Raw genomic sequence first — 12,426 nt, 5'->3', positions numbered from 1 at the left:
CAATAATTGGTTTGCAATTAAGCGGCCGTGAAAAAGTGCCCTTTTCCTATATTATATTATACGAGCACCTGCCTGTCTCCTTTTTAATGGATTTTTTGACAGTTGAAAAGCTTCGCCAAATTTTTATTTATATTTTTTGCTTGTAATTATTTTATTAAAATTTTTACACTATAGGATGTGTATTTTTTTATGAATACAAAAGCTCTGGTAAACCTATTTGTTGGTGTATTAATAAAATATTTATGATTTTAAACATTTTATTTATTTCTCTGGTCTGATGGATAAACCGTTGCGTTCATTTCTGCTAGCCAACGCAATATCTCAATAATGGGTCTGAAAGTGGGCAAAGAGGTGTCTTAATGTTAGGTTTGCTATGTGGGAACGAGCGCGAATTTATTTTAATTTATGTAAATACAACTACTTTTCACAGTTATTTAACACGGTAATTTCTTTCAGGATGGCCTCCGTAAAAGAATGGATAAATTGAAAAATTCAATAATGGAAACCAGTAAATCAGTTGACAAGGAAAGGGAGAAAAACGTCAGTCTACTGCATTTAATATTCCCACCGCATATTGCGAAACGACTGTGGCTCGGTGAGTGGGTGGTTGTAAAGTTTTTTTTTTTTTTTTATATATATATATCTATATTTATAATACAAGTGACCCACACACGGCTTATACAAAATCTTTACAAAAAAGATGCATGGAATGGAATCCAAAAAGGTATTTTACTAAAACATTATATTATGTGTTATTGAATATTTTCATTTTCTCGCTCTGGTAACGAGGCAAAGCCCGACGTAGACTTCCATCACTCAACATGCAATGCCCCAATAATTTGGCGGAAAATGAAGAGCGGAAGTATCTTAGTGAGAATCTGATGTCTCAACACTAGGCTCTCAATTTCCTTCTGCCTATCCTGCTATGCAGGATGCAACGTAAAGTTAAAAATATATATTATATCTACATTTATATATTTTAACAGGTGAAGCTATAGAAGCTAAAAGTCACGACGACGTGACCATGCTATTCAGCGACATAGTGGGCTTCACGTCGATATGCGCCACCGCCACACCCATGATGGTGATAGCGATGTTGGAAGACTTGTATAGCGTGTTTGATGTCTTTTGCGGCGAGTTGGATGTTTATAAGGTAATTTTATGGGTTATGTTTTAAAAATGTTCCGATAATTCTATTTCAATTAACAAAATTTTATATTATTATGAAAATATATAATATATTAAAAGACAAAAAGAGCACAGATTTTAAAAAGAACCTTTAGAGAGAATACTGAATTTAAAAAGTTAAAATTTGCACGTAGTTAAAAAAAAGGGGTGCAGGGGAGTACTAAGAAGGAATTTTTCGAAATTCATATTGAAAAAAAGTCGAAGCAAGCAAAAAAAAGGGCAATTTCTTTTACTACATATGTACATATTAAATTGTCAACTTTCAACGGGGGCTTCGATTTACACTCAGGATATTTTCATTCCCTCGTTTGGGTAGGAAGACGAAACGCACAATGTCTTGAAAATTGGGGTCAAAGAGAAAAAGAATCGCGTAGTACGAAATTTCCTGTGCCTACCCTCTGACATGCGGGAAAGAGCGTGAAGCTAAAAGGAATTATTTATCAGTATTACCGTATGATAATATTTCACATGCTGCTACATTATGATTGAAGAATTTCATATTCGTGCCAGTGAAGGCGTCATATTCTCAATTAATCTAGAAACACTTTGTTATTAGATATATGGGTTTCATTACAGTTTGTTAATAAAAACAAATTATACTACGTGATATAGAACAAAAAAATTATATGCGACAGTAGTGGAATCTTTTCCCAATACCACTGAAAAATATACCTTCTAATTATTACTTCCGGAAGCCGGATTAGTGATTTTGTTTCTTACTTTCTACTCACATAATTGCCATATGCTGGATGACCGAAGGTATTCCACATTAAGAATCTCTCTGCTGAATTCTAAGCAATTATTTTTGAGTAGTGGAATCATCAGAAATCTTTCAACAGAAATGCTAACTAATAAATAAATTGTAACAACTGTATAAGAATTGCGACGTAGTTTCATAATAATGTATGGCTTTGTAGCCAGAACGCTTGAACGGTTGCCAGGAGCCGCCATTCAAATTTTAAATATATTTTTTTTTTATATTTTATTTTATAGTGGGGTTGAGTTTCCCTCTTAACACACAAGGACTCCAAAATTCGGCCGAAAATGGGAAACGAAAGTATCTTAATGCAAACGGAGTGCCCAAATTATAGATTCCTAAATTCCTTCAACCTATATATATGCTGTATCCCGCATATAGCAGGGTGCTAAGTGCGGGATACAGCGTGAACTGAAAAAAATATTTTATAGTAAGTAAAGTCTATGTTATAGGTTGAAACAATAGGTGATGCGTATTGCGTTGCAAGCGGACTGCACCGGAAGATAGAAACTCATGCACCGCAAATAGCGTGGATGGCGCTCCGGATGGTGGAGACGTGCGCGCAGCATCTCACCCATGAAGGGAATCCTATAAAGGTAAGCATTATATTTTAAGTGATTTATTCTAGAGTTAATGGTGTAGCGCTTGTTATAAACTCCACAGTTTTGGGTTTGATGGCACTTTGAGGAAATGAATTATTTTCGTTTCCTCGGTAATAAGCAGACAATGTCCGAAAAATGGAGAATCTGTCAGACTTACATTTTTTGTGTGGGATAAAGCGTGGAGATAATGAAAATTATAGCTATTAGTAAGAAAATTTTTAGTTTAGATATATTTTTTACAAACATTAGTTTGAAATTTGGTATATTTTTGAAGCTTATATTTGTGTATTTTATAGTAATGGAGAAAAGCATTTAAAAATGTTTGCTTAGCTCCTTTTATTTTAACATTTTGTTGTCATTACCACCGTAAGGAACGAAAATTTTCTATTAACCCCATATTAAATTATATTTTTTTCCAATATATTATTTTTATATAACAGATGCGGATAGGCCTCCACACGGGCACAGTACTGGCTGGTGTGGTCGGCAAAACTATGCTTAAGTACTGTCTGTTCGGCCACAACGTCACCCTCGCTAACAAGTTTGAATCGGGATCCGAGCCTTTGAAGATCAACGTTAGTCCGACCACTTATAAGTAAGTTTATTAAGCTATGAACTGGTACTTAAGTAAATTCTTACTTTTTTTTCTAAAGTATTTTATACATTTATAGACATATACTCTAATGTCTAATGTCAATGTTATAAGACTGTTTGTTTTGTTGACCAAACACAAGCTAATCTCAGAAACTAATGGTTCTAATGGAAAAATTCTTCTTGTATTAGATATTTCATTTATCGAGGACTATAGGCTATAATCACTCTGGTAATAAGACAAAACGCGGCGTTGAGTTCCACACTTAACACGGAATGTCTCGAAAATAGAGTATTACAAGTATAGATAGTTATATCTCAGATAAAGCCTTTAAATTTAGGCTCATAAAGTTACATATAAACACTTACTACCTCTACGTATGTACATGTAAGTAACTAAATCTATAGACAGTTGTTTTGTTCTGAATGCGGGTTTAATCCGTTTGGATACTCAATTAGTGCGCATCGTCGATTTTCATATAATCCTATGGGCCGTTTAACTTTATTGTGCGATAGATTGACCATTTCCTCTAACGATATTGATTGTAATTTATGTAAATGGGAAATATCTACAAAGATGTTATTTAATAAGGTTATATAATACTCCTCTTAAGAGTTTATTTTTGTACTGAATAATAGGATATTATGTAAACCAAAAGCTTAGTTTCCACCGTAAAATAGATCTGAGCGAATTATGTTTAGGCGCAACGTACTCCTTTTAAATAAAATAAGTTTACATTTCCACCAACAAAGAGTTTTGTATTTTGTGATTACTTCGCTCCTGCTCCCTAGAACTGAGCGAGTTCATTTCAACTCTATTAAGGACCCATTAAGGACTACGTTGAACTTACAAAGTAAACTGCATATTTATACTTCCACCAATAAATAGTCGGGCGGGAAGGACCGAGCTAGCAGAGAGTTGAAATGAACTCGATTAGTTCTAGGGAGCAAAGTAATTACTAAATACAAAACGCTTTGTTAGTGGAAATGTAAACTTATTTTATATAGAAAGAGTGAAAATTGATAGAATAACTGATTCAGCTATATTTAGCCATTCTATTAATTTTGAAACTCGCCTTATATTTGAAAATCGTAGAGATGCCGCTTTGCCAGATATCTCGTCTAATTCATTACGGCCGCATTGCCAAATATTCGGCTGCCAAGTAGAAGTAAATAAATATATCGTGGTCCAGTTTCAAGGGTTTATATGTATATGTAGGGTATTCTGGAATGACTTTATTTATTTTGTATTTATAGTTTGTATTAATAATAGATTTTTAATATAAATTAATTCTTTTACTTATTGAATTTATGAATTTGAATTTTATATTCAGTTAGTATATGTTTTATATTTATTTTATGTTCATAATAATAACGTAATAATTAATGATTTTTGGATTCATGGTTAAATGGAAAAAAACTAACTTACATAGAACCTGCTTACGTTTTGTAATATAACCTATAGCTGTCCTCGATGAATGGAATATTTAAACAGAAATAATTCAAGCAAACAAAATCTTCAACTTTATAATATAAGTAAACATAAATATTTAAATACTATCAAAGATTTTATGTTTCATAAGACAAAATAGAATCGGATGCCTCAGGCCTAGTAAATAAATTTATTACACCAACAAATCAATTATCAAGCGATAAGAAAATAAATCTAGTTTCTCAGGTCGTATATTTGTTCGGACTTATCTTTCATTTTCTTTCTCTCATATATTTGTCAACAACAATTTTTCCAACATTTTCACACATCCAGCCCAAATTCAATAAGACTTTTCTGTTCTCATTTTTCATCGTATACCCTCGAGTGGAGTTAGAATAACAAGTATAATTTTGTACGCAGGTGGCTAATAAAGTTTCCCGGTTTTGAAATGGAGCCTCGCGACAGGTCGTGCCTCCCCAACTCCTTCCCTAAGGACATTCCTGGGACGTGCTACTTTCTTCACAGGTACTTGCATCCTGGTACAGATGCGGATGCTTCACAAGTGAGTATATATCTTTTTGTAATATGAGTATTTATGTATTTAAGAAAAAACACGTTTTAGCTGTAAATGAAGGGATTTGAGGTTTGAAAAAAATATATATTCACGCTGTATCCCGCACAGAGCAGGGTAGGCAGAGGGAACCTAGTGTTTAGACACTCCGTTCCCCACTTTCTGCCGAATCTGGAGGCAGAACTCAACGCCGCCGAGAAAATAGAAATATAAATGTAAATAAATATTTCCCTTCCTCGAATGGGGATCGAACCCACAACCGTCGCGTTACAGTCACCCCCTTGTGCCGTTGCGTCATGACGGTATTTTACAATCATAAATAATATATTACAAAACTCATATAAAAATTAATTCGTATTATAATAAGGTTATAATTTTCATAATAATATTCACATTGTCACAGGTGAGTCATGAATGTACCGCACTATGACATGGGTTGGTCCGGCAACCTTCATTAACAAATAGCGTTAGGTGTAATAAATTTATAATGTTCTATAGATTATTATGATTGCTGTGTAGGAAGTAGTTTATTGGAAATAATCAGGAGCAAGGTACGTAGAGGGAACCTACATTAAGTTCTCTAGGGATTATATTTAAAATTAAAATGTTATTTAAAATTCTAAAATTAGGTGCTATTTTCGATTTTTTAATACATACAAATTATCCTGTAAATATTAAGAATTTTTTATCTTCTATGTTTTTTAAAGGAAAAATTTAGATCGCATAATATCTATGACCAGTTACTACGTGAATAAGTAAATAGTTCTCGATTTAAATTAAATTCTGGAAATTAAATTATTAATTAGATTCATAGTATAAATTAGTCTTGAATATACCTAATTAAATAAAGTGCGGCCTTGGGCTCCTTTGGCACGTAACTTGTTAAGAGGCTAAAAAAAAACAAGATGACTTTTCACTATGTATGAAATTAACTGCTAATATAAGTTTTTTTTTTCGTGTATACTATTAGATTTTAGAAGTTTACTCTTCTGATCAACCTTTCTAACTAGGTGCACGGGAAGTAAGCAGTTTTAATTACATGGCGAATTTTAATCAAAATGTAGCAAGAAAAATGCGTTAGACTATTTTTTGTATGCTACAAGGGACTGTATTCGTAGACCTGAATATTTGAAATGAACTTCAGCTTGATATTTTGACACGATTTTAATAAAATTGATCTTGACAGACGGATAAATAAAGTGAAAAAAGTGATACCCAATATTTACCTTATAAGAGTTCCGTTTTTTCTCTTTTTTCCGTTTTTTCTTTTCTTTTAGAAACGGAACACCAAAAATGGGACAAATGTTTGTTTAATAGTTATATCTCCATAACAATCTATACATACATACATACAAATAAGTAGCCTACCCTCCGAATGAGAACATCCCGTAACCCTTACGCAGGTGACTCATCCGTTTGTACCGTGACGTGGGCTGGCCGTAGTTATTACGGTTACGTTCATTAGCAAATTGCGGTTAGCTCTGTTGTAAACACGTGTGGATATACTTTACAAAATGCTAATTAAGTTAATTTTATGTGATATATTTTTTTGTATATGTGAAAATTTGAATTTGAGTTGGTTAATGATCGATTCTTCCAGGGTGGATGAAATATTTTCATTTGTTCGCTCTTCAAAGCTACACTTTTAAAGACTTTATTGGTACTGCAATAAACGTCTAATAATAATAAAATTAGTTGAAACAATCAAATTACTTATAATCAAATATTTTGTACTCAGGTCAAGCATATAGAGGACGGTCTCAAAGAATTTGGCATCGGCAAAGGAAAGACTACTGAAGTGGAATGCGTGGAATCTACATAGTCTACCAAATCTTGTACCTGAAGGTTTGTAAATAACTGAAACTAGTCTTAAAATTTATGTAATATTAAATTAGGAGGATGATCTCATAGTAACTTTTTGGTTATATTAATATTAAATAATAAATATACCGTTGTATGTAGTAAGTAAGCTGTAGTTATTAATATATTTTGTAATATTATCAGGAAGGCCCCTGAGAGGGCACACGAATTTGCACTGATTAAAAAATAAATTAAAACGTACTCAAAATAATCTGACAGAAGCTCAGTTTGTACAAAAACTTTGTTCATCATAAAGCTTTTCCATTTAGAGCCAATTATTTTTGTTCCTTTGAAATGTGTTTTTTATTATTCCAATCGTTTTCATGTTTTCCCGTTGATATCTTTATGGTAATCTCTTAAGGGTCGTTTAATTTTTATATTCTATATAAGTATAGTACTCCATCCCCTTAATTACTTAGACAACCACGTCGCGAAAGTGGACCCAATGATTTTGAATACAATATTTTATTTTCTTTATCCCGATGTATTTGGACGCATTTCTTAAGAAAATCACAGGATCCGTCTCAAAAGATTTTTTAGTAGGTTCTTACGATGGTTTAGATTACAATGTCGTCGGCTATACAAAGAAATGAAATTTGTTGTCATTTCGAATTTAAGTACACAATTTTGTAGAAATCATGGTATAATGTTTTTCAATATTAGTAACTTTAACAGTAGTTTTAGTATGCACGTATATAATATGCATATATATATACATACCATAAAGAAATGTATAAAAACTATTTCTAAGTAAAGGAGTCTCTCAATCGCTTTGAAATTTAGATTTTGAATACAAATTGTTAATAAGACCACATTGTCTTATAATATTACTATAATAATTATTACTTTTGTTATTAATAAAATAGTTAGTAAGTTCGTTTAATTATTTTAATTTTTAGCCTCCGACGTAAAATGAGGGGTGTTAAGAATAGGTGGTCTGGCTGCATCCGGCTTCCCTTTTATAATATTAAAGACAATTTTGATGTCTAGTCCTAACGAAATCTGTATATTACAATACTAAGTAAAGTAAATAAATAAATAAATTCCATTAAAAGCTTTATATGTAAGTGAAATGTAAATAATGAATCTGGGATAATTACGACTTATTACCGGTTATACGTTGCCGGCGTTGTATGATATTAGTACTTAGCTACGTACACGCTTTAATTTAGGGGTAGAATTATAATATTATAATTAAGATTATTAGTTCGAATTTAGTAGGAATTACTTTAGCTTTTGTAAATAAATGCGCTTTTAGACCATTCTTATTTATAAATATTTATTAATTTCTACTAAATCAAGGTATTTTTTCCACTAAATTGAGAAGAATATAATTGTTGAGATTTTTGAAAGTTTTTCTTATATACAGCGAAGCTTTAGTGGAAAGAGAACTTTTGTATAGTAGGGAAATTACGTATATATTGTTATAAAGAAAAAGCGTATGTTCTAAAGTAGTTTAAAGCTTACTTCCATAAATTCTACATGAAATGTTTTCACTTAGATGTACATATATTACATAAATTATATTTAAAATAAGTTAACATTCAAATTATTTAACTTATTTAAGTCTTGAAAAACGAGTCGGCTGCTACCTGAATGTAACTATTGTAATATTAACTTGTTCTTACTACAATCTTTAAAATTTAGTAGCGATTTTAGAAGATTTCAAATAATTAATACGTATATTTGTTAGAATTTTCATGTTAATGTTTGTTTCGCTTTATAGATACTCTGTTAAGCATTAAGATTGAACCGAGAATGATCTAAAACCAACTGTAAGTTAAATCTTATTTATTGTATATTAGATAAAATGATATAAATCATTATTATAAAAAAATCCAAATTATATTGTTATTATTAAACAACGATTTTAAACGTAGTTGTGTAGTTAAAATTATTTCTTCAAGAACGCTATATTTAATTGCTTTGAAATTGTCGTCACATATCGCGTAGAATGTTAGCCAATATACTCACATAGAAACAAAATTGTTAGTTTATGTATAGACAATAAAAACTAAAATCTATTAGAAAAAAGATATATGACACTGCTTTAATATATGTATGTAAAATATGTTGCTATTTCATTATCATTTTACATGAAATCTATTTCATAATGACATGGTTAAGTTGTCCACTTCATCAAGAAAGCTATTGAAGCCATATCGAATAAATGTTTATTTAACCCGTAAAATGATGACGTCCTGTCCCTTTAGCCAGTGGTCGTTGAGTGTTTGCTTAAGATATTTTTTCTAGTCATTGATATCATGTTGATATACGAGCAGTTATAAAATAAATATATCTTCATATGTATGGATATTATATAAATTTTAATTCAAGTTAAATATAAACGTATTTTAAATTACTTTTTAAGCTAACTAAGGACATTATGGACATTATTATGTAAATAAATGTAGTATATCGTCATATATAACTCAGAGAGCCTATTAGCTTTAAAATTTAAAAATAATATATAGAAAATGAGAATAAAACTGTAAATCTTCTAGTGAACTTCTAATAGAAATATGTATCGTTATTTAAATGTATATTCTTAAGTGCATTTTTTTTTGCAATGTTAACAATATTGTGTACGAAAAACAACTCGCTCGGACATTTTTAAGAAATAATGGGAACAAATTTAGCTCCAGGTACCAATATAAAATTATAAATAAAAATAATTAACCATTTATAAAAATAAAATTTTATTTTGAGAATAACCTAGTTGCCATGAAATGTCTATCGAAATTTTACTTGCATATATTGTTAACAGATGCATTACATACTGTTATAATCTTTAAATGTGCTAATTGAATGAAAATAGTGATAATTTGTGGTATAACTGTCAAAATTGATGTCTTTATTGTGGATATTTGAGTAAAAATAAACCAACGTTAAAAGTACAGCGCATTTAAGGGTTAACATTAAAAGAATATTAGAAATTTATGAAAAAATATATAGTAATGTATAAGATTCTGTAAATGTAAAGTAAATGTACAATTCTATCTTCTATGTATCGCCTAAATCACGGCCTTCTATTAGGAATAATATTTTAAATCTGGATATTAGGAAAAGTCAAGCTATTTGTATTTCACGCTCGCGATTCTTTTCTATAGATCTTGCCGTATGGAAAGTGTAATTGTGGATGCACTATTAGAAAATATGTGAAATAAAATGTTTCTTTCGTAGCCATGATGTTTTATTTTTAATATCCATATGGTTTACAAGCTCGTATCAGCTATAAACATGGTAATGTTATTTTATTTTTTTTGTTTTTTTATACTTAAATTGATTATATATCATTTAGAAATCGCGGTCACGGGTAGACAGACAGGCATTGTGTGTTGAGTGGCGGAACTCAACGCCGCGCTTCGCCTCGTTACCAGAGCGAGGAAATAAATATATTAAATATTTCATTTCCTTGATTAGGAAACGTGCCCACAACCTGTCACGTTATACTTGTGCCCCTGCGCCATGACGCCGTTTTTCTTTAATTTATTTTATTTAATTATACACCAGTAACCTTTAGATACCTCTTAATGACCCACAAATATCTCTTAGATATATTGCACATATGTAGATCAGCATAAACTACGAAACTACCCACATGCCCATAACTTGCTTAGACACATAACGTACTTAAGGAAACACTAATATAACGTGTAAATACTAGACAAGTTTAGGGTTGAGAGACATTACGTAACAAGATAACGTTTCATGTATTAATTCACTGTATTATTTAATATTTTTATTATTAAGCCATCTATAGAGAGAGAACCTAGTTTCGTAGTTGTATTGAGTGGCAGAACTCAACGTCCCACTTTAACCATACCAAAGCGGGAAAATGATAATTATTTTTATTCCTTATCGACCTGGATGTTTAACAGATCGTTACTGCATATTGCTCATCTTTGGATAAGACTTATATATTCACACAGATACTCTCAGGGCACGGCAGAAGTCGGTCTGCTTGCTGAAGACGATCGCCTACCCACCTGGCCTGCATAGAACACGCAGTTTGTTCCCGCGCGCTACTATGAGATGGCCGTTGAGGATATCTCACCACTTTTGACTCCGAGACGTGCCTAGCAGGGTCACCCCGCTGGGATTATGGAAGAATCCAAGGCCCCCCTTAGCTCCGGCCTGCGGCGGTCGAGGAGGGGCACTGAGAGGTCTTAATTGTTTCGTGGAATGATACTTAAAAAAATACAATATTAATGAAATTGCGATGAAAACACAGAAATCTTCATAAATAATTACAAATTTTTAAGCTCTAATACAAATTAGGTAACGGCCATAATATAAAAAAATATAAAGAACACGCTAACGATAAAAGGGTTGAAACCAGATGTCCCCACTCTTATATTGGCCTCTTAACAGCTATAAAATTTTCCGCCTATTAACTTTTATATACGTCCGACCGAGGAACGCTATTGTGCTATTGAGATTCTTTAGAAAAGTGAATTTTACAATGGATCCATTTGTGTAGTTCAATATTTTCTAATAAAGTAATTGTTTACGGGAATAATGTTTAAGACAAATATAAACAATATAATTAAAATGTAGTCGTGGCGTAAGCCGTAAAGGTTGTGGATTCGATTGCTATTCGTGGGACTTAATCATTTCATTTGTCGCTCTCGTAACAACGTAAAGTTTGGACTTCCGCTACTCAAAACCTTACGTCTCAAAAATTTGGTGGATGGTGGAGAATTATGTGTCTTGCACTATATCTCCTAGTCATATAAGTGCCTACCCTGCCATATAAGGGATACAGCGTACACTTAACTTGCATTGCATGAAATGATATAATTTCATCACGGTATACAAATTATACACTTTTATGGTTAAAAATATGTACATGAAACAAAAACAAAAACTATGCATTCCTCCGATTGAGAATCGAGCCCATCGAATCGAATCGTAATAATAAATAAACTTTAAAAAATCTCTCAAACTATTCTCAAATCACCCCCCACTGTTCCTCGAACGCATTAGCGAATGTAAGCCTCTTTCGATAAACATATATTAGCATTCTAAGCTTTTAATAACTCCTAAACGACGTTGGCTCGTAAATTTGACCGAATAACGCTTAAATTTATGGTTCAACAACACGCCGCTTTTATAGGTCATTTTCGTTCATCGTTCAATTTCAATATACATGTGTTTATTGGTTGCATTAACCTATTTCCTCTAACATGGCATCCGTTTACTAAAATTGCTAAAATAAATTAAATCAGCTTCACGCTGTATCCCGCACACAGCAGGGTAGGCAGAGGGAACTTAGTGTTAAGACACTCCGTTCCCCACTTTCTGTCGAATTCTGGAGGCATTACATGTTGAGCGGTAGTACTCAACGCCGCGCTTTAACTAAAATGTTTGATTTATTTATTTATATTTAGGATTTTTTATATACTTCTTTACAAATATAAAA

General features: G+C 31.8%; 1 protein-coding gene across 2 annotated transcripts in view; it reads left to right on the top strand.

Moving 5' to 3' along the window:
* Gycalpha99B (guanylate cyclase 1 soluble subunit alpha 2) overlaps positions 1-10,183 on the top strand; it is a 124,678-nt gene extending 114,495 nt beyond the window's left edge. For both annotated transcript variants that reach the window (XM_085196449.1, XM_085196448.1), the window contains exons 10-15: positions 457-595; positions 987-1,153; positions 2,398-2,541; positions 2,988-3,142; positions 4,991-5,132; positions 6,880-10,183. In XM_085196449.1, coding sequence (XP_085052575.1) covers positions 457-595; positions 987-1,153; positions 2,398-2,541; positions 2,988-3,142; positions 4,991-5,132; positions 6,880-6,963 — 831 coding nt within the window. In that variant the 3' untranslated portion in view covers positions 6,964-10,183. The remainder of the gene's footprint in view (positions 1-456; positions 596-986; positions 1,154-2,397; positions 2,542-2,987; positions 3,143-4,990; positions 5,133-6,879) is intronic.
* The last annotated feature ends 2,243 nt before the right edge of the window (positions 10,184-12,426 follow it).

Source organism: Heliconius melpomene, chromosome 13 (assembly GCF_056956725.1).
Source record: "Heliconius melpomene rosina isolate 202511_hmr_F chromosome 13, ASM5695672v1, whole genome shotgun sequence".
Lineage (NCBI taxonomy): Eukaryota > Metazoa > Arthropoda > Insecta > Lepidoptera > Nymphalidae > Heliconius > Heliconius melpomene.
The sequence above is the reverse complement of the archived record's forward strand: the minus strand, read 5'-3'. Positions and strand labels throughout refer to the sequence as shown.